The 24,074-nt window shown below is 36.2% G+C and overlaps 1 protein-coding gene across 1 annotated transcript in view; it reads left to right on the top strand.

The window, feature by feature from the left end:
• TMTC2 (transmembrane O-mannosyltransferase targeting cadherins 2) overlaps window positions 1-17,882 on the top strand; it is a 255,407-nt gene extending 237,525 nt beyond the window's left edge. The window contains exon 12 of the mRNA XM_074168501.1: window positions 14,968-17,882. Within this exon, the coding sequence (XP_074024602.1) occupies window positions 14,968-15,147 (180 nt within the window). The 3' untranslated portion in view covers window positions 15,148-17,882. The remainder of the gene's footprint in view (window positions 1-14,967) is intronic.
• The last annotated feature ends 6,192 nt before the right edge of the window (window positions 17,883-24,074 follow it).

Here is a 24,074-nt window from a genome sequence, read left to right as displayed (position 1 = left end):
AGTGATGAATATTGCTCCTGCAGGTCTTTTGAGGAGGTGTGTCCAGCCCATTGTCATCCTAACCCAACTGGAGTGTCTTGTCATTGCAATCCTAGTTCTGGCGCATAGTACAGATATAGCTGACATGTTCTTCTAGAGAAACAGTACATATATGATTTTTACACCATGTATTATTGCCAGTAAAGCACGGCACTTTCCAGTCGATAATCCTTGTTTTAAAATGTTGTTCTGTGTCTTTACTTGTTTATTCAAAGTAATGATCACATGGCAGTCTTTTATCTTTCTGTATTGGTGTCATGGGATGACCACAGAGCTGTATTTTTAGGTAGTTAGCATCCAGCAGATTCACCTCGTCAGATGTCTTCCATAACTTGTGTCTGCCTTTACAGAAAATACAAAAGTGGGCCTTGTGGGGCAGGTGGAGCTTCTGCTGATGGCCTGCCTGCCCTCTGAGCTGCTCCTGGCTTCTCCTGCCCTGTGTCAGGGCTGCACCGCTTCCCACTACCAACGCCAGCTGCTGCTAAACCTCGCCATTGTTTAAGGCTTCCTCTCAAGTGTGCCAAACTTTCCGCCTCAATGATATGAATGGCTGTGGATTCCTTCCAGCCCAGCAGCACTCTTGGCCTCCTGAAAAAGCCTCCTTTCTTTTCTCTTGGTGAAGGTGTGAGGAATAAGAAAACTTCCCAGGATCCAGTTTTTCCTCTCTTCCTGCTCTGTTGTTTCCTAAAGACTGAACCAATTGTTATAGGACGTGGCAGGACTTTTAGGACTAAAAAGGGTACTGTGGCTTCCTGATGAGAAGATAGGTATGACTGATGTGAACTGTATTTCCAGATGGCATACTTTTAATAGTTTGACTTCAGACAGATACAGGGGTGGGAGGCTTAGACATGGATTGGCTCCACTGGGAGAGGAGACAGTGGAACACCCTGAAAGAAAAGATGACACCACTCTCTGATTTTAAAAGGATAAGAGCGCCCTTTCTTGGTTAGTGTAAATTGGGTAGACTTTCCCCATTGACAGGCGATAAAAGACTGATTCTGAGATTTGATATCAGGATAGACATTTTTCGGCCTGCTTAGCAGAAGGCTGACCTAGCCTAAAGGTTGTGCAGAATGGAGAAATTCAAGATAATTAACATTAACTGAATGCAAGCTGCCTTTCATTTCAGGTAGAAAGGCTCTTCAGTTTTTGCACAGAAATAGCAACACTTCTCCATATAAAGAGTTTATGCATGCATGAACTCTCTTTGCCACTCCTGAGCTGGAAAGCTTTTTGAAGCTAATTTGTCTCCCAGCTCAATTTTCTCTTGTTGTTCTTGTTGTCACTTCACCCCTTTCAGGTCCTTATACTCAGTTCACCCGTCTTGTCTGGGGCTTAATGCAAGGCAGATATGTTACATATGTCCAGCTATCTGGGGAAAACTGTGTTCTTTTGAACAAAAAGTTATCTTTCTGTATTTGCAATTATATTTTTTCATGGTCCTCCTAAATATTTTAAAGACACATTTGGGTTTTTTGTCATGCATAACTGTCAGCTTCAAGACAGGCTTCTCTACAGGTTGTTGTTCTGAATCTTAAAGTGTTCCTACTTCAGCAGAGATTAGTGCCTCCTGCCTTAAAAAAAAAACAAAAAAAAACAGACAAACAAAAAACTCCATATAGCATTTCCCATCCCTATGATCTCCATCAGGGGACAAAGAAAGAACACAAGCTATTGAAATGGGGATATTTACCTGTAATACTGAAGCACAATATCAGGATGAATTGTATAATTTGAAAACCAATTTATTCAGCTGTGGAAAACACTGAATTTCCTTTGGGAAATACAAGAGAATACTTTATAGCCTTACCCCAGAAAACTCTGTGTGTGTTTTCTCAAGCATTGTAGCAGCTCTGTGAAATCAAAGATTGAATGTGCTTTTGGGTGATTTAAATCTGGTTCTTGATATTGTGATCCATCTTCGTGTACGATGCATGGGAGAAAGCTGGAAATCATGTCATTATGCTTCTTAGCTTTAGTTTTGTGACAGTTTATAGGGAGTCCATTTGTACTCTTCTGATTATACAAGCAGTTAAATATGGAAATATCTGAGATCGATTGGCTCAGTGTGATTTGTGAGATTTGGAATGGAATTAAAATTCCTTTAAGTTGCTGTTTATTTCCCATCTAAAATAATTTGTTGCACATTGATATCCTAATCAATACCTAAGTATTTTGTCTGTACAAGTTCTAAATGACTGAAATGAAAATACATTTGAGTTTCTTCTGCTTACACAGATATTGCATTGCAGTAACACCATTGACTTGTTTAGAATTGCTTCTGTTTTCCTGCATGTGAGAGATAAATTGGGCTATGTAGTTCTTGAGTTCTTTGAGTGAAATTATGCAAGCAGCTATGAACTCTTCTTAATGTAAAGTTTTTCAAACAGTAAGCTGCATACCCAGAAGTACTCTGCAAAGTAAGCCAGAAAGTCGTTGTCATGGTAATTTGGAGTGCTTTTCGTTTCATTTTTAGCTATGAAAATGTTTACAAATTTCCCATAAATATTAATCCTTCTACACTCTAATTATTGGCGTAATGTATTTTCTGAGTCATTCATTTTCGTGAACTCTAAAATGTATAGAGATTTTCTTTTACAAGGGGAACAAATGTTGGAAATAAGCAGCTATATACTAACTCCTTTTCTAATTGAATTAGCCTTTAGATCTTCATTAAATCATCAATTACTCTTACCAAGAACTGTTGAAACAGTATTTTTGTGCTTAACATGCAATTTGAGAGAAAAAAACCTCTCCGATAATCAATGTGCTATTCTCTTAGGAGAATATTCTCTTAGTTCATACAAGGTTTTCAGTATGTCTGGTGGCAATCTCTTATGCTGCTTTGAGCTGCTGGTAAAGTCTTTTCATCACAAAATAAAATACCCCTGAGTATTTTCATTTATGCACCCATTTTCCATTGCAGGCTCTGTTGTCCACAGTGTTCAAAATGTTTATGGGACTAAATCTCTGAAAACTGGAAGACCATGTTTTAAAAAAAATCATACATGTTTATTAGTTCGGTGGTGTTTCCTAAGAAGTTAAGTTTATGGTTGGGCTCGATGATCTTCAAGATCTTTTCCAACCTAAATGATTCTATGATTCTATATTTTGTCTCCGGGCACCTGCCTAGATACAGAACACTGTTTTGCTGCATTGCTGTATTGGATAGTTGTAAATCTCAATGGATAGATCATAAATTCTCCAAAGAGAAGAAATTCTCATACCAAATAATTCTGTTGTCAAGACCTTGATTCAGAAATTTTGTAGGACTGCACTTTAGTTAACTTGAGTGGAAATCTTAGCACCTTCACATTCCTTTTTCTATTTTTGTATGTATTTTAACTATGCAAGTCTGAAGTGCATTTTTGTTTCATCTAGTGCTTTAGATGTTTTCATCCACATCTTAGTCGACAGATAACTTTTTTCTATGATTACTTTTCAATATAAAAATAACCGTGCAGCAGTTGTGCTTCTACTCAACAATGATGTTCACTTACAGAAAATTAAAAGAAAATAGTTTTGTGAAGTCAAAGCCTAGATTTGTACTACTGATTTAAATAAAAGGAATCATCACGCATCGAGATGGTGGGAGGCAGTAGTTTGTAAAGATGCAGTCTCTTTGCTGAAATTGTGGAAGTGAAGATCATGTGTCCTGGATAGACCTATACATTTGATTGTGATTCACAGTCTGATAGTATTATGGCAGGGGGTACTGTGCTGCCTGCATCAGTTCCTGGAGAGAAGAAGATTGGCTTTGCCTTGTAAATGTAGCCCTCAGTGTCAATCAAAAATAAAGTGCCATGAAATATAGAACTCATGGTGGTAGATTAGTATTTCAGAAATTAAACCATCTGTTTGAACTCAATTAAAGGAGAATCCAACAAGGTTTTTCCTAATAGAGTATTCTAGTACTGTTTCTGGAAACAATGCAATGAATTTATTATGCAATTAGAACTGATAAGGAAGTGTTTTTAATGCTCATTAAATAAGCCTAGCAACAGTACATTCTCAGTAGGATGTTTTTGCAATAAATAACTTCCTAATTTTCTTCCTAATCTATAGTTCTGATGTATTTCTTGCTCTAGGAATGATTTTTAGTTCTGGGTGCATATCCTATTAGATTTTTTTTTTTCCCCACAAGTTCTGGAGAACTTATCTTTTTGTTTCACAAGTTGGTGCAACTGGTATTCTCCCCCACACTCTCATGCCTCCAGGTGTATCTAGGTGATTGTATAGAGGAAAAAATGTCCTACAATATGGCTTGGTTTGGTCTGACATCTGCCTGAGAAGAACTGTATGTTTGCAGACTGCTAGGAAGGGGATAGGTGGCAGGTGGCTGAAGTAATTTTTTTGGAAATTCTTTAAGAATAATTTCAATACCAGTTTGGATGTATTTCTCCCTGGGAAAATTACAGTCTAGAGATCAGATGTCTGCTTATTAGAAGATGCATGAGGATGGATAACTTTTCGTTTCCCTCAAAGAGCAGTCCCTTTTAGTTGAGCCATTCTTGACCACTGTATATTGGTCAGCTCCACATATTTCATTTACATGATTCTATTTACCATAGTTAGTTTTAACTGGAGAGCAAATATACATCCAAGTGCACTTACCCTTTTGAAACATGTCTTCCATATAATGAACAGCTCTAATACTAAGGTGTGGCAGTTTTACTAATTCTTTAGGTGCTTCAGTAAAGATTGTCTTCCTGTAACAGTAAGTAACTTTAATCTGACATTATGGTTTGTAAGAGTGCCAGTTGCCTCAGCATGTGGCTGCTTCAAACTCACTGAAAACAATTATAGCATGAAAGAAAATAGAAAACTTTTCCAATATAACAACAACAGTAAAAATGAAAGTCCACAATAAAATCCTAAATTAAATTCTGTACGAAGGTTTACTGTATGTCACTTAGATTCCATAGAGTAAATGATTGGTATATTTATGGTGGAGTTATTTGGTGGAGTTTTATTGTAACTCAGTAGTTCTACTTCATTTCTTCACATTCTAACAGCATTTAAATACTCTTAAAATTACCAGGCTTATTTTTTATCATTTTTGAAAGATCAATACATGATCCTTCATTAATTCTTGTTTGAAAATTTCTGTACTGATAGCTGCATTGATCCATTTTGCTGATTAGTTCACAAAGTGGATGTTTTATACATAATAGAGGAAGAAAATGCTTTCCGAACAGAGATTATGGAAATTGCACAGGAGGCAAACCTTTTTATTTGGGGGAGGGAAATGAACTTTAGCAAAAAGATTGCTGGTAGGTAGGACCTAATGCTGATTTCTGTCGCATCCTTTGGTGTTCATGTAGGATGGGTGGTATGTGTAGTGAAAATGTATACTGAGAACGCAAATTAACATGAGCCAATGACTGCAGAACCGCATAGTGATTCTATTGGCCCTGGATTTTTGTTTGCTCCAGTCATGGAGGGCTTTTTCTGGGGCAGTTTGGAGCAAGCATCTGGTTTCACTGAGTAATTTTTGACATTGAATTTCAGAAGCAGAAATTAAACTCTGCTTTGGTGCTAGTAGTGCAAATATTAGTTGTCCTCCTGTGCCTTCAGACATAATTAAACCTTTTTAAAAACAAAAATATTATTCACAGTGTTGCTTCACATGTCCTTTTCTTAAAAACGTAGTTTGAAGAATACAGAAAGCTTCTGTTTGATAAACAGCCATTATCAGCATATGTAGTATCAAGTGCAACCTTTCAGAGTAGGATGTGTAGATATACCACTGAACATGTCTTGCTGTTATTGATATTAATTACTTACAAAGCACTGTAAAAGTATGTGTCACTGATCAGATATGGTAAATAAGGCTGCCCTAGCAGAAAATAATTTTATTTTTTTACAAGTCACAACTTTGTAAAAGCCTACCAAGCAATTAGTGCACAGTGGTCTTCCTATTAGCCATCAAAAGATGCAATTTTAGAAACTACAGCCTCAAAATATTTAAGCTACAAGAATAAAAATTAAATCCTTGCACTTACACTGGAATTTAATAATTTTAATATGTACTGTAGATTTAATTGCTAAATACTGTATAGGGAACACCTGCAGGTTACTGACTGCCAAAAAGTAAGGTATGAAGTTTTAGAAATTGCACAAAGCACTCTGATTCAGAATTTTGCAAAGGACCAATAGTTTCTAAGCTGCTCTCACAATCTTGTGGGTAAAACTGAAGTCAAGACAGAATGTAGGCATGACATTTTTGCACTATGCAACAAGAATGGAAGTGATAGCAGCCAGATGAAAACAGAAAAAGGGGAAGGAAAAAAAAGTTATATGCAAAACTTTAAGATTTTCCATGCAGAAATTTCAGAAAAGAAAATATTTATGAACAAGATTTTTTCAAGCATTTTTGGTTGTGTCTAGTCTGTTATGAAAATGTAGTTCATTTAATGATACCTCATCCCCAGAGTTTTCTTATTTATTTACAAACTTATGAAGTTAGTTTTTATTTGCAAATTTGCCTTGATAACATTTCCATATGCTGAAGTTGCATTTTTGACCAACTTGAAAATACCTTCAGACACTGTTGATGAGCTATGTTATTAATGGAAATTGTATCACTTCATGTAATAGACATCAATTGTACTTTGATGCCAGTTCAATTATTACCAAGAGAGGAATGATTGATTCTGTTGTCTAGGGAAAGTTAGCTGAAAGAAAACGTGTCAATGGAGGGGTGGAAAAGGCTAAAATTCATCCTAAAGCATCCTACAATGCCAAGTGTTTTCTTTTTTCCTATTTCTGTCATGCTTTAATATCACACTTTTTCTGTGGGCTGTCTTAATAGTGATTGCTCATGATATAAGCCTTGAACAAATTACTGAGTTTCTCATTCTTTGTGCTCTAAGCAAGTATGTCAAGTTGCATAATGGTTTAAACAGTGTGCCTGAAAGCTGTACCTTACAAATAGTTTTGGAAAACATACAGCAATATCAATGTAAATCTAGTTCTCAAACATTGAATTCAGCTGACTACACTTGTCAGCCAAAGGTGCAAACCCTTGTTTGACAGCATTCATCTGAACAACTTGAGTCAAAACACTGGAAATCTTGTGATTTTGCAATTTACTTAATTAGAACTTAGATAACTTTTCAAGATCAGAAATGAAAACGTTTTCCTTCTGAAATCTCAGTAGCTGGCTATTCTACTCAAAAGTGGAAGCTCTTATGCACTACCTTATATGCCTGTGGCTGGCATCTCGAAAAACTATACAGCATTCTCTGGGTACTGATGTATTCAATCAGTACCTGGGCAAAAATAGACAGAAGATGCATTCATTCTCAGCAGTCATTTTTATTTTCCAATGACAATTGAAAAAAAATGAACTTTTTAAATGCTAGTAGTATATACTGTGAGTATAATTGTGATCATAGCCTCAGATGATCTGTAAATTACAGTTTTCTCTGAAGACTCACCAGTTTTGATTGTGTTGGTATGGACAGCTATTCTAATCAGCCCAGCAGATGTGCTGCTGGGTCAAGTAGAGTATATTCATTTTTTCTCTTAACACTTTACATTTCTTTTAAATTAAAAGTGGATTTTATCTTTCTTTAGGCAGTAACACAAAGCCATTTATTTTTCTGGTTTCCAAGATTTAGAATGAAAGTGCATGCAAAAATAAATAATAACTAACAGATTCAATTTAATTTTAAAATACCCATTTTTTTTTTTTTAATAGGACAGAATTCTGTTACTGAATGATTTTGAGTAATTTCTGTTTGTCGGTATGGTAGTACAGATGACATTGCTATTCAGCAAGTTTCTCACTTGCTGGGAGTACAGACTTCCTAATTAGCATGCTACGTATTAGTGTTAGATAAAGAATTTGTTAAATGTTTTACACCATAATCGCAGCTATGTATTAAAATTATCAAATTGCACACATCAGAGCACGGTTGGATTTCTATAAACAAAAATTAAGTCATTTGAAGACTTTTTAAATGAAATCCTAAAGTGCTGACAAAATTGGGTAAGATTATCATATCCTCTACTGATGAAAACACTTGAGCTGGAAGCCTAAGAATTTTAATTAGAAACACTTTCAAGCCTGGAAAATGTTTGTTATTTTTTTAAATATAACCATAATATTAAATGCTCATATGTTTCTGCTTAGCTTTTATTATGGTAATACAAGTATGTTATCTGAAAATGTCCATCACAGTTTCTATATAAATTGAGAGTGATTACTAGACTTTTTAAGCATAAATCAAAGCAACTGATGCATGACCATTGGTGGAAAAACTCTAGATACACAGAAATTACAAATGTAAGTACATTTCTGTGGGACCTTTTCATCTGTTGTTATGATCTGCAGTGTTTAGCAGTTGCATCACATGCTTTTGTTAACTTGCTGATATATCCTCTGAATTTATATAAAGGCCAATAGTAGATAGCTTTTCAGCAGCAAGATGTAACATATATCTGTATATGCTTGTTTGGTTTTGGATAACTCTTGTTTTTAAAACTCTGAGCAGTCTCTGAAGGCTAAGATGAAAAAGATGTTGAGGGAAAAAATCTTCACTGGCTGGAGAACATTGATGCTAAAATGTCCCCTGTTGATGTGATAATTTGAGAATGAAAGTAGACTGCTTGATGCTTCCTTCCTGTGCCAAGTCTAGAACTCATCCTCAACTCACAGCTGTGGGTCTCCTTAATGATGCTGTTGTCTAAATCTACAAGCAAACTGAAAAATTTCACGGTATACTTGTGGATGAAAACTACCACATCTGCCACACATAAATGTAAAAAAATAGTAAAAAACTCTTCCTTCACTTTTAATTTCTGTTTTTAAATTTACATACTCTGTAGTCTGCAATTTTAGACAGGATGGTCTCTAGTGTTTGAAAGCACACAAGATTAGATGCATACAAACAATTTCCATGTATATTCTCCTTTCACCAGCCAGGTTAAAGTCTCATCTACTTTGAATGTCCAGATCAGAATGTCCAAATGTAAAATAAAATAAAAAAAAAAAAAAAAAAAAGTACATGACCTAACATTTATGTAGTATCATCAGTTGTTAAGGTGACCAGGTATTCATTCGTGCTATTCTTCTTCTTATTAACTTGTTCTACTATCCTAACCAGACTATTACATAAATAGTATTCAACAGAAACTATTTTTTCCTAGCTATTAACTTTATTTTTTGTGTGTTTTCTTTTTTGATTTCCTTTTCTTTTTTTCCCGAAGGGTGTTCATCTTTCCTGGAGATTAGTAATTTCTTACTTTGGTAAACAAAATATGAGTAACTAAAGTTGTTCTCTATCAGCATTAATAGCATAGTATCATCTTGAAGATGATAACCAAATCCAAGGATCCGCTCCCCTCTAGAGCCTAGGCTTGTTATTAGTTAGATTTACATAGCTACATTTGTTAGTCAGTCTTAAGGTAATTAGATTGGGATGCACGTTCCCTTTGCAGCAGAAATGTTTAGGTTCATTTCTGACTAATACAACCGTGGAAACTGCTCTTCGGAACGTTTATTCAAATTAGTACTTTTGGGGAGAATGTTTTTGTGTCCATTTCCCTTCTTCCTATTTACGCCGAAAGCTGTTATCGACACAAAAGCGTACTTACAGAAATTGTTCATGAGCAGACTTGCAATTTAAATGATGTACTTAACTTGTCGTAGAGGAAAAGTTGTAGAGTATTCTTCCATTTTAAGAGTTTGCAAAGATGCTGATTTTTTTATTTTCCAGCAGAACTGAATGCTTTGCTGTCAGGGCTGATGAGACAGGAAATACCTCTCAACTCTGAATTTTATGCTTTTTTATTCTCTCTGAACCATAATATTTTGCCATGCATCCTTGTTCTAGAATGCTTTTTACAACAAGTTATCTGTTCCTCTACAATTTACTCTTGTTATCTTAGCCAGCTTACTTGAGATTGGTGTCTTAGTTGTGATTTGCATGCTGTTTGGAACAAAATACCAGACATTTGCATATGCAAATATATGCATATGCAAAAAGTTTTTAAGAAGCCTTATAGCATAGAGAACCAGGTAGAAACATGAGTCTCTGGAAGGAATAACTGGCACTTGGCTTATCTGGCAATACTAGGTTGCTCCTATAAAAAGGTCTTCTTCCATGTGCTGAATTTACAGTGTTGTCAATGCATTACATTGGAAAGTAAGATTCAATTGGAAGCAACCACCTTGCTTCAAGTCCCTCCCCTGCCTCTCCTTCTACCATCTCCACCCACCTAATGCTTTAGAGTAGTATGCTTGCATCTTGGGACAACTCCTAGATCATAGTTTTACTCAGAAGTTGTGAGGTCTGCCAAAAGCAAGTGCTACCCCTGAAATGATTCTGTTGTCCACAGTTATCTTTAGCAATCAAAAAGGAGCTAATGATATTTTGATTGCTTCGGAAAATACTATGCTGTGCTACAGCAATAGCAGCAGTAACGAAAGTTCAAGTGGAAATTCTTGCCATCACTGTAGGAGGATAAAAAAGCATGATAGCACATTATCCCGTGGTCACTGATAAGATGTAGCAGTTCACCATGCTTTGCTCTGATGCTTAGTGAGCAACAAATACTCTGCTGCTTCACTACTCAGTCATTATACCTCCTATTTATCTTCAGTTATCAAAGAGAAATATCTGAATTCTTCACCCATATTTAACTGGAAGTGCTGGGACGACATATTCACATGTGAATGACATTTTGTGTCCTTCTTTAAGTATGGACTTTACTCAACAGGAACCCTTAAAAGACCAAGGGTCCTTAATTGCACTGTTTTTAAAACGAAACAGTCTCTGTGTTTTTGATGGGTTGGCCATGCTGATTACGCTATTCATTAAACAGTCCTGGGGTTGTTTTGAAACGTCTACAAGATCATGCACTGCAGTAGTTCATTAAGAGCAAGTTTAATATTGGCAACATCTTTTCAGTGACCTTTGAAAATGGATAAGTGAGAAGTAGCTTGCACTTGTGATTCTACTGGAGTAAAAATTGGTGTGATTTTCCTTATAAATACCTCAACAGCAACAAATTGCACTTTCATGTCAGAATCTGTTCCCCTGTCCTCTATGGCATTGAGCAGAGGTGGTCATCTGTAAGCAGAGCTTTGGGGGTAAAACAATTTCAAATTTCACTGCTTGTGTTTGGGCTGTTGTTTGCTCATACTTCCCTGGCACACAAGAGGTGGTTTTGAGCTAGGTTAAGTGTTTGTGTATTTGTTTCTCTCTCCATAACTTCTTAGGCATATATATATATAGGAGTAAACTCGTCTTCTTCTGTTTGGGACTTTTCTTCTGATATGGCATTTGCAATATTAGACACCAGAGATGATGACCAAGGAATGAGGTCATCTGCTGTGTCATTAAGATTAATTCTGTTTGTGGGTCCAATACTGTACTTGGTTACATTAGTGTAATCCCAAAATACTACCAGAATTATTTTGAATTATTTGGAAATTCCGTAGTTCTCTAATTTTAGAGAGAGCTTTAATTTACATAAAATTTTTGCATGCCCCAAAGCTGCTCTTTTATTTTGGTAGTATAGAGAAAGCTTGAAAGAATTGTCATCAGTGTAAACCAAAAACATCCCAGGCAACTAAATGCATGCCTTTTGCTATTTTGTTATTAATTAACTACTCTGTAATTCCTCTTCCCTCCTCCCCACAAGCACCTCCCTCTACTCCCCTCAAAAAACCACTAAGGAAACAAGCACACCATGATAAAAATGCTAATAAAGGGAATAATTCCCAATCGACCATAAAAGACAGCATTTATAACCCCCATAGAAATGCCAGTCAGCTTTTTTTTGATGTAAAGCATCTGTCTCCAAAAGGAAATGAAGGCAGGCCTGTTTCTCCTTTCAAGTCTCTGAAGTAGTAGGTGGTGTCATTTGTTATACAGTGCTACAAGTCCCATGTTATTGCACTGGTAGCTGCTGACTGCCTTTGTTAAAGTACTGAAAAGTTTTATCAGCTGTCTTTAATAAAAGACAATATATGTGAAGAAAAACTGTAGCAAATCTCTCTTGCTCTCTTGTTCTCAGACCATCATTTATAGCTGTCAGAGAACAATGGCACTGATGTATAATCTTGCAGTCACCCAAAATTCTTGCGACTGTTACAATAAACCATAGATATTGGGGTGGCTGATACCCTAGAAAGCTAGGGAGCATTCTTTCCAAAATCCTGTGCACTTCCTCATTTGAAACATGGAGGAGCTGGAATGAACTTTCAGCACTACCTGAAATGAGTTATCAGTTCACATTTTCTAGAAATATATTTGTTGAGAGCATTAATGGCCTAAAATTTGTTGGGTCTCCAGGAAATCATGAATGATGGGTAGAAGTTGGAAAATTTCAAGTTCAGTTGAAAGGCATGCAGTTTTTTCTGTTTCTAGATGGTTTTGTTGCTTTCTCTAGTGAAATGATATATCAAATTAAAGACATGATGTTAGAAGAGTTTCCTTAGCTAGGCGTATAGTCTTAACATTCTTTAAGTACTTGATTAGTACCATACACACACCATATTTTCAGGAGGGTGTGAAGGAACTGGAGAGGAATTCTGGAAGCCATATGAGACAACTGTGTTACTTCCCACACAATAAGTTTGTGGATGCTGTAAATTTAGCCCTGAGCACATTTCAGTGTGTGTCTTATTTCGTACAAGTTTTTCTGGTTTTAAAGTTTTGTAATCCTTATCCATTGTAAGCTTTGTCTAGATGCAAACTTATGCACATAGTTATATTTCAAGTGAGAAGACAGTTCTGTGTCTATTACTGTGCTCTTGAAAAAAGCTAGCTGATTCATAAACTAATTAGGTGAATAAAGAGCACGATTAGTGTGAATGGACCATCCTACTCATGATTTGAGAAAATTCTCACAAGCAATCTTAAGTCTAAAAATAAATGAATGAATAAAGTATGTGGATATTTAGACAGCCAGCCATATACAGTGGAGCTGTTTTCCAATCATTCTTCACTTGCATCACTTCAATTAGTACCCAGAACATCAGTAATTAAGGAGTGTATTATTCCATTATAAAATAGCATGCAAGACTGGCACTGCTAAGGTGGAGCTATGATAATGTGGCTGCCAATATGTGTTGTCCATAGCAAAGATTACATTTCATGGGCTTGGTTTTCTTTCTCTGTACAGAATATGACAGAGGAGGAAATTTTGGACAGTATTTAACTGGGAAAACTTTATAAAATCCAGCTAGGTTTTTGTTGTTGTTGTCTTGATTTTTAGTAGAACAAAGTAACTGACTTCGGAGTGGTGGAAATAATCTGTCAGGGTAAAGCAAGAAAAATTAAATCTAAAAATAACATCTTCAGATTCCACTGCATTAGCATTATGATGTTTACAATAGCAAGGGCTGAACTCGTTTTGCTTAATTTTGAAACTCTGGAAGCCAGTTGTTCTGAAAATTTGATGTTTCACAGTTCTTCATGATTTTTTTGTGCTGCATATGTTAATAGGTAAAAAGAAGCAGGAAGAAAGCTGAAAAAATATGAAATATTTATAGGGTATAAAACTAGAGAATTTTCTGAACAACATTTCCATTATAAAATTTTGCTTTTGGACACAAGAATTGGGGGGGGGGGGGAGGCGTGCTGAAGCTTGATTCAGAAGGATAAGAGTAATGACTTTAACTTGCTAGTGGAGAGGTTTGAAACATAGCTAAGTCTTCCTCATCCTAATGACTTCCTATTACCTCATCAGTCTGGGAGACCAACTCTAGCGCATATTTTATTGGCCTTCTACCTACCATATTTTCCTGAAGTTATTGTCAGTTATTTCCTGAAGGGCTTCTAAGGCATACCAACACCCAGTAGTCTGAAGCTGAGTTTCCATGTGGCTTCACAGTTTGGGTACTGCCTTTTGATCGTACCACTGGTGAGTGGTGTCTTGAAACACTTATCATCTGAGACAAAGTATGTGACTTCGAAAGTGAGCGTTCCTCAAGCTCCTTTGAAATCATAGTGACCTAAGGGAGAGAACAAAACGTAGTGAACTTGGTCTAGTTCCCAACCCCACCCCTCTTTTTCTTTGAAATGCAAGGTACTGGTTTGGCAAATGCCTTTACTGTGCTCTCACTAGCATGTGACAACCTTAGGTACTGCAAAAAGGTAGGTCAGACTGTTCTCTTCAGCTTCGTAAATCTGCTTTTCAGCCCATGTAATATTTGTTAACTCCAGTAACCAGACATGTTTAATTATCATGAACAACCTGTTATTTCATAATGGAATAGTCTAAAGATGAAAAAATAAAAACAAAACCCATTTTGTCTTAGCTAAAGATGGAAAAATTGTTAGTAACATAAGAAGCTTTTTAATGGATTTGTTATGAAATTTTCACCTTTGTTATTAAAATAGCATGTGCTTCCACCATTGTTAATTTTATTCAATCGTTCATTAAGAAATAATTGCCACAGCCTTAATCTAAATGGATATTCTAGGACCCCTAAACATCCTTAGAATCTGAGAACAGATTGTATTTTCTACTAGTTATAATTAAGATAAAGAGAAAAAAGGGGATGAGTTCCAATGTGTTAACTATTCCCAATGATTGTAAATTCTTTATTGGCAATGGGCTGAATTAAAATTAAGTTCCTGTCTTTAATCCGCTCTTGGATTACTTTAATTTTCTCTTGGAAACTCTGCTATGCTGACATTACCACATGTAAAGCTTTATGAGCTCTGTGTTTTCTCATTAAAGAGAGAAGTCTACGTCTGTAGACACCAGAGCTTGCCCTGTTTAAAGCACAAAGTATACAGCAGCTGTTCAGAAACTTTTTCTTGTTATCTCTATTTGCTTAAATTGATTCCATGAAAAGTCTGCAAACATAAGGGAATAATTTGTTTAAGTGGAAGAAGATTGTCTGAAAAGAAAACCTGAAAATATTCCTAATATTTCTCCCTCACTTTTTTTTTGTACCAGTATCCAGCTGCCTTAATGAATCTTGGAGCCATTCTCCATCTGAATGGTAAACTGAAAGAGGCTGAAGAAAACTACCTCCTTGCTCTTCAACTTAAACCCGATGATGTCATCACTCAGTCCAATCTTCGCAAATTGTGGAATATCATGGAGAAGCAAGGTTTGAAGACATCCAAACCATGATGATGAAAACTCTGAATTTTTTTTTCTTAAATTGATTAAAACCACAAACTAGAACTTCCACACAGTTGTCCAATCAGAGAACTCCTTGGACTTGACTGCAAGGACGAGAGGTCTTAATTGCTGCTAGGAGAAGCTATCCTGCTTTTTTGGCATAAATTTTTTGCTAGATAAATAGAAAAAGGGAGACACTGAGATATTCACGAAGGACTTGTTACCCCACAAAAATATTTAGAACCATAGCACTTGAGAGAAGGTGTCTTGGCATATTTGATAAATCATTGCAAATCCCATATTGCTCACTTTTGGGTGGGTACTTGAAATGTATACTGTCTAGAAATACTAAGGGAAAATTGTACAGTATACGCTAAGCCATATGGGAGTAGAAGTGGTAACAGTAGGTTAAAGTATTTTGCTGATACTGTAACTCATTAAAATGTATACTAAATCCAGTGTGTTTGCAGTTTGTCTTAATGCTGCTGGTCTCACTTCAGGACCACTTGCCTACCAATTTCACAGCTTATATGGCCAATTATTTATTTTTTTTTTCAAACCTGTCACTTGTGATCAGATGACAGCATTCATAATCATTTACTAAGAATTTGCATATTATTTCAGCTTGTTAAGTTTTAATGCAGTTTTCTTGAGATACACAGTCAAATGGCTGTGGGCTAGGCAGAATGAGCAAGGAGCTGCCCATATTCTACATCGGGTGTGTATGTAGAGTGGTAAAAAAAAAAAGAAGTCCAAGAGGTATGGTTAGCAATACAAGCAAGACTGATGTTTGCCCTGATATCAAATGAGTGTGGTCAGACTGTCATCTTCAGAAAAGAAATAATTGGTATTATAGAACAATGTGTTTGACTCTATTTACATTGCTGTCAGATAAGACCAACTTTAAGCTGGAATCTGCGTACAGTATTTTTGCAATAACTAAGCCAAGTGAGATTTGAAAACATTAGTGCTTGCATATGCTACAAATGAGACTTCATGAGCAACTCGGAGGAAAGGGATTGTTATATATTGGTGAGGCTAGCAAATAATTGAAGGGACTGGATTAGATCATGCTTAAAACAGTGTCGATCAAGAGAAATGTGTAAAGGTGGTTGCCAGTTACTTTTCACAGTGGTGGTGTTTCAGATTCTAACCAAATATTAGCATTCTGTTTGTATTCTGACGTGTGTGCTATAGCAGCAGAGCTGTCAAATATCTAAATATGCTTTTGGTGAGGTTCAATTTATTTCTGTTTCAGAATGATCTGGCCTAGTTACTGTTTTAGTCTTCAGTTTTTAAATGTAAAAATAATTTATTTTAAATTGCAGTGTATGGAAGCTTTAGTAATTTTTTTCCAGGCCATTTGTTAACTGCTTTCTTTCTTTGGTATAAGTGTTATTGCTTGTAAGAAAAGTTACTATTTCATTTAATGACCTGTTTGTATCTGCTTCAGTGTTCTTTTCATAATGGTAGATATAACGTTAAAGTGGTAGAGCACCTTGAACTGAAGCTTCTTCAGAATCTTCTGTTAAAAAACTCTTTATTACTGAGAAAGAGTGGGGAGTTTTTTGCTTTTTAACTGTTGAGCACCATTCCAACAAAACTGTAGAGGAGAGAATACTTTGCTGTATTTATTTATTTATTACTTCACTGCAGCAACGTTACCTACCATTAACACAACAGTCTGTAAGTGTTGCTACTTCTTTTATTTGGTTTTCCTTGCATTTTTTGTGGTTAATGTTTGTACCTAACGGGAAAGGGGAGACTTGAGTTCTACTCTGCCTTCTTGGTCATTCTCCCCTTACACTTGTATTGAAATGGATTGAGGAGTAGCTGTGTCAAAGCCAGTGTAGTAAAAAATTGTAGTAGTGTCTGTTTCCTTTTCTTTCCTCTTCCTCGCTAAAATACCGTAAGTTGCTAAGTTTACAGCTGGCCTACCGGAAGGGCCAGAGGGGCGAGATTGTTTGGTTTTGTGGAGTGTGTCAAGTTTTTCTCAAATGATGTTATGGCTGGAAAAGCAAAATTGAAGGGTCAGAGGTCGAATTTCTACTTTAACATTGAAACCAGAGTTAGAATACAATGGTAGTTTGAACTTATTCTCCTGCTTTACTGACTTTCTGAGAAAAGTATAGAAATAAATTAGATAGTAACTATAACTGAACTCAATATAAAACTGTGGTATCCTGCAGCTTTATTTGCTCAACAGCCATCAAACTTCGATGGCTTCTTGGTCTTAACCATTCACTATGTTATTTGTGTCCTTCAACGTGTACTCATTCTTGTTTAGTAGTTTTTATTCATTGCACAAAAGGGGGAGAGGGGGAGCACTCCTGTGAGGCAGTGTCATGCTTGCATTGATAACTGTTTTTGTTTGTTTCTTAAAAAAAAAAAAAAAAAAAAAAAAAAAGAAAGAAAAAAGGACTAGCGTAAATTTAACAAGAATGTCCCTGAATACGTTTTTTTAGTATTGGTCTGGGCTTGATAACTTTCTTCTTTTGGGATAAATTTAAAACATGTTTAAAATATGTCTCTCTGCTCAGGGATTTATGGTGGATTATTGCAGACAGTGCTAAAAAAAAATAAAAGAGCACAAGACAAGTTTACTAAATTAAAATTTTATTTTTTGAAAAACTGTTATTTGTATAAATTATCAGATTTGTAGGCTTTCCTTTTTGTAGAAATAATTGTTTATGTGCCAGATAAGAGAATTTCAATTTTGTTTTCAATAATAAAGCATTGATAACTAATACACTGTGCATTCCTTGATCTGTTACTGTAATAACTTTTTTTTTAAAAAATTATTCTAATTTAATGAGTTATATTGACTGTTTTATGTATGGGAGAACTATATAGTGTAAGTGGAGTACAACCTATCACAGCTGGCCTTCTATACTCTATTGCAGTCGTGCTTCAGCTGATATTTTCAAAAAGGTTCTCTGGAAGCATTTTTTAACATTTCTACTCACTGTATCCAGACAAAGGGGTATGGTAACTATTATATTTGATTGTTGTTTCTAAACTCTATGGGAATAAAAGCTGATTTCACTGAATTTTTAGAGTTGGAAGGGACCATAAAGATCATCTAGTCCAACTCCCCTGCCGAAGCAGGATTGCCCAGAGCATGTTAGAGCCTGTTCTCAGGACTGCATCCAGGCGGGTCTTGAAAATCTCCAAAGAAGGGGACTCCACAACCTGCCTGGGCAGCCTGTTTCAGTTCTCTGTCACCCTCACTGTGAAGAAGTTTCTTCTCATATTTGAGTGGAACCTCCTATGTTCCAGCTTGTGCCCGTTGCCCCTCGTCCTCTCACTGGCAACCACTGAAAAGAGTCTGGCTCCCTCCTCCTTCAACCCACCCTTTAGGTACTTATAAGCATTGATAAGGTCTCCCCTCAGCCTTCTCTTCTCCAGGCTAGAGTCCCAGCTCTCTCAGCCTTTCTTCATAAAGGAGATGCTCCAATCCTTGAATCACCCTCGTTGCCCTTTGCTGGACTCTTTCCAGTAGTTCCCTATCCCTCTTGAATTGGGGAGCCCAGAACTGGATGCAGTATTCCAGTTGTGGCCTCACCAGTGCAGAGTAGAGGGGGAGAATGATGAATAAGATATTTTTATAGATTACTTTTAGATTGACATACAAGCATGATGTCAATAAAAATGCTTCTAAAATCTATAATTGTCTACCACAGCTGGAAAGAAGACTTCACTCACATCTATGGTCTTTTTAGTATATGGGATCACCTTTCTCTCACGCTGCAACGTCACATGATCAGTTTCAAATCTGCTGTGTTTCTGCACAGGAGATGTAACGAAATGACATGGTTCATTGACCTTTCAGTTTTCTCTTAATTTTCTATGGACAGAGACTTCTTAGCTTCGTGAACCTAACACTAATATTCTCATACTTTCCTAGTTCTGTTGCATTCAGGTGCTATGCATTGTCAGATTTGCTCTACAGTTGAAAAACGTTGCTGGGCACGAGCAGAGCACTAGAGAGGCTTTGGGTCGCTGACTTCTAAAATTCAACCTTATTTTTATCAAAGGTCATGCCCCGCTTTCAGATGCGGTCATTCCTTGCCTAAGTAGGTTTTGATGAAATGGCAGATGATGAATACGGAGTACGCAAAGAATAATTTGATCTGTGGCACTCTTTGCTCGTGGAAATAGAGTCTAAACGTGCTTGAACTCGTGCTCTCGCATCTTATACCTTAAGCCTTTCTCTGTGAGATCCATTTCTGTCTGCCTTGTGTTGTGCTTCTAATGTTTCTGTTCTTTCAAGCGTCATGCTTTTTGGGCAGCAGATACCTGATACATCTCCAGTTCTGATGGAGGCACCACGGCAGCTCTGCGGTGGCTTTTTAGTCCTGCCATCTTATACAGGCCCATCTGAACTCTCTCTGTGCAGCTGGCACAGGTGGCTGTATTGCTTCTGGGATTTGAACTAGTATAAAGGTAAGGCACTAAATTATTCTGTGTAAATACACCCGCTCATTTGAATCTGTCTTGGGACCCTGTTGTAGGCATTCCCCTCGCAGCTTTGCCCAACAGGGGTGAACACAGGTAGCATGAGAGAGGCTTTGCCTCCAGTTCAAGTGTGAGAACATTCACTGACAGCTGAATTAATATGTTTATTTTGCTGCATCCCTAAGGGTTGCAAAGGGGAGATTTTATTGAGAGAATCTGGAGATCCATAAATAAATTGTAGGAAGTCTGAGGAAAATCCCATATAACCACTTGCCTTTTTGAAACTTCTATTTCTGGTTCTTTGAAATAAGAGACCCCACTCAGATGTTACATAGGCTTCCTCCATTGGTCTGACCCTCCAGTTTGAAAAGTCCCTGCCTTCCTTCACACGGATACTGAACATTTAATCTCTCCGAGATTCAGAAGAGTGACATGGGAAGAATATGTTTCAAAGAATAGAATACATCCAATGTTATGCAGGGGGTGGGGAGGGAAGTGTCAGGTAAGAGGTGCAGACATTTTTGTGGAAATAAGTAAGAATTTTAGAGGAACAGGCTTTATTCCAACAACAAAGAAGGAAACCGCAAGATCAAGTTATTCTAGAATAAACTACAGGAAAGGGTACACATCAGTAAATTTAAAAAAAAAATAAATAAAACACCAAACCAAAAACCAAGCAAAAAACCCCCAAAGCAATACAGACTTCAAAAAAGTTGTAAGTTCTTTAGTTTTAATAATAAATCAAGTGCAAACAATAACAGCCAGAAATTCTAGCCTCGGAAGACACTATAATAAAGTTCAGGACATAACAATATATTCCCCATGAAAGACTGAATGCGTTATCAAGTTATGCCACTTGACTAGAAAACGTTTATGGTTGCATTTTTGTTCAAATTTCAAATTGACGTTTCTCCTTTTCCCGTACATTCTGTATTTTATCATATTTATCTTGTCATTGTGCACTGGCTCTTTGGTGGTGCCACAGTTCTACAGTCGGAGAGCTTTGAAAGTTACATATGAGGAAGCATTTCAAAAGGGCAGAAACGTCAGAGTGGACCTTCTAGAAAGGAGTAAGATAAAATAGTTTAAATCCTGCCTGCTTGCTGTATGCTCATTTATTTTGAATACATTTTCAGTGACAAAGCATAATTACATTTACTTGCTGAAGTGCTTGAGCTTACAGATCTCTCTGTGAAAGGTTTGAAGATTAAATTGTTGTTTATATTTACAAATTTGAGTCAGTTTGTGTGCTTTTGAGCACAAATTTATATTTTAAAAAACTTAAGATTTCCTTTTGAAGAAACAGGTGCAGAAGCCATGTGCAGTGGTTGTTTGGTTTGTGGGTTTTTTTTATTTGATTGAATTTGTGCATAAGCATCACCAGTCCCTCAGCTGCTGACATTCTACTTTTACATGGATATTTTTGTTTTTCTGAAACTCTCAACCTGACTGTATGATGCAGTGTTCCTGCAGAGTTTGAATAGTGTAACCCACAGGTTCTGTTTTGAGCGAAGCAGAAATGGAGCTTGGCTCTAATGGCTAAACTTGAGTTCAGTTTTGATTTCAGGAATGATTTAGGTGAACAGATTTTTCAGCCCAGTAATACCATGATTTGCTGTACCAAGTGTTCCCAGAAAGTAGAGGTTATTTAAGAGGCTTTGTTTGTTTCTCCTCCATATTTTTTTTCCTGTCAGCAAAGCACCTTTTGCCCCTTTCTGGAGAAATATATTTTATTTTGTCTCTAATTTTCTTGAAAACAGATGTTCATGCATACCCGGTATTTTTTTATATTACAATGAGAAATTAATTTTGCATAGAATTGATCTATTTATTACTTTGTCATGTTTGGTGCAACCACAATCATCAGTTTCTCTACAGTACATGGGTGTATAATACAGTGTATTGTTCCTTATATTAAATCAATTCCCTCTTCTGGTTTCTATCCAATATGCAAAGCCAATCATTACAACAAAGAGTCACTTTTGCACAGCCACAGTTTCTGGAATCCAGGATTGTTCTTCCTATTGTGGCAGGGAATATTTTTATGTGACAACATGAAGATGTAGGATGGTAGAAAATATGTCTTGTTCTTGCTGTAGAATAGGATCTTTTCTTTCTTCTCAGCCACCATCATTTCATAGCATTTTTTTGTCCTTTGCTGTCCCTTAATGAAAGAAAGTCTTTAACAATTGAATTTTTAAAAAAACAAAAAAAAAAAAACCAAAAAAACCCATACTATTAATAACAACAAGGCTCTATAAATGGCACTTATGCCTTAAAATCCATGGATATAGAATAGTGGCTCTGTCATAAAAAAAAATGAATCTATTCTTTTAATTACTGTTCCTCCCTCTGAAATGCAGTTTCTCTATGAAGTTTCAGTGGCAGTTAATCTTTTAGCTGTATAACTGTCAATCTGTTTGTGTTTCTGGATTTTTTTTTTTTTTGGTTTAGGTTTTGGGTTGATTTTTTTTTTCTTTAATGGAGTAAGTCTCCTGATTGTTCTCATTAGTTGAAAGAGTCTTTAGGATATTCTCACACAGAATAATTGTTTACCCTTTCTCTTCTCCCTTGTTAGTTTTATGAATGATTTAGAGACTAGAAGAGGAATTGCTGAAGCCAAAGGCAGAGAAGAGTTTTGGATGTGAATTGAGCTTCTACATCAGTTTTGTGCCTTATAGCCAAAGATGTTAAAAGGAAACGAAACTTGTTTTGCTTTTTCACAAAGACCATAAACTATGACCATTTAAGTCTAGGTCTAAGTCTTTCATAACGCAGTTTTAAGGCCTGATGGAAAGATTCAGGAATTGAAAATGTAACCATATCAGGTTGTCTAATGAGAGAGAACCTTTCGTCTCCCACCTTTGCTGCCTGACATTTTTCAATCTAAGAAGTGCAGGTGGGTCAAATGAAGATGTATTGCAGCAAATTCTTCAGATGGGTCAAACTTTCCTGCCTCCAATGTTATGACTAAAAAAACACCAAACATTTTCTTGCTCATTTTCAAAAATCAGAAGTTTAAAAAAACAAATGAAACTACTTGAATGAAAACTAAAAAATCGTATAAACTATTCTAAGTTCCTTGCAAGTGCTGTCAGCAACCTTCTCATAAGATTATGATTAACTGACAATTGGCTTCAATATTATAAGAATAATTTGATATTAAGTTGACAGGTTTTGCACTTGATCATGTTAGACCTGCTTTATACACGTGTACACATGTATGTCCCATTGACACCATCACAGCTGTTTCGACAATCTTCCGTGTCAGCGCTGCACGTACTTACCCAATCAATTTTGAATAAGTTACTTACTCTAAGATTTATTCTGATTGATATAAAAACTTTGCTCTATTTGACATGGGAAGAAGAAGAAAAAGAGGTCAAGCCATGTGAAATGAGACATGTACTCTTCATGATTTTTGTGGTCTCTCAGGAACAATATGTAAGAGGTGACCGTATAAAAGTAGATTTTTGTTTAGCTCAATGAAGCTCATGAGTTTGAAAAGAGGAATCCTAGTCTCTGCAAATAAGATTCTTAATATTTAGAATTACAGAAAGATTAGGTTAGTCAAATGCTCTTTGTATTGATCAGTGTAATAATATTTGTTAAAGTTCTATCGTGTTATGCTGTTTACTTATTTTGGTTTTTTATCATAATTTCAGCTATAGTGCATTTTTTAATTTACTCTTTATACACTGAGGTATATTTGAAATAGCTTTTCAAAGTTAATTGAGAAATTACCAATAAAAGATGTCAAAACAGATCATCTTTTTAATATTTTTTTTTATTCTAAGGGAAGTTTAGGAATGAGGACAAGGAAAGAGAAATCTTATGGTTGTAATTAGTTACATTTAGCTTTGTTCCATATAAACATATAATTTGCTGTACAAAGAACACAGTGATCCACAGAAAACTGATGCATGCACCTGGGCCCAGGTAAGTCCAAGTGAAGCTATGGAAACATACCTCATGTTTCCCTGGAAAATACACACAAATATGAAGCAGGATCTTCACACTACACTTATGCCAACTGCAGCTTGTCAGGACATTTACCGTAATTTTGCTAATGCTGAAATCAGGTAAGCCCATCTGAGTCTCGAGGTCAAGTTTATTTCTGAAAGTAATGCATAAGATAATTGAAGGTCATACCTGGAACACCTAGAATATAATACACTAAATCTCCAAAAGAAGTAATGGCAGGACTTACATCAGAAATTTATTCTTTTCTTCTGCATCTTTTGAACTGTTACACCCTTCTGGCATACAAAGCGTGAAGGTGGCCTTCTAATGGCTGGTATGCTTGGGTTCTCTGAATGCCTTACCTGGTAGCTTGTTGCATGTACATGAAGATTTGATCTTTCATATGCAAGGTATGCTTGGAAAGCGTACACAGGGATGGCAAAAGCACGATTTTTACTGTAAATACCTTTAGAAACTGGACAAGTGTTAATTAATCATAGGGAGAAGCTAAGCCG

Source organism: Numenius arquata, chromosome 2 (assembly GCF_964106895.1).
Source record: "Numenius arquata chromosome 2, bNumArq3.hap1.1, whole genome shotgun sequence".
Taxonomy (NCBI): Eukaryota; Metazoa; Chordata; class Aves; order Charadriiformes; family Scolopacidae; genus Numenius; species Numenius arquata.
The sequence above is the reverse complement of the archived record's forward strand: the minus strand, read 5'-3'. Positions and strand labels throughout refer to the sequence as shown.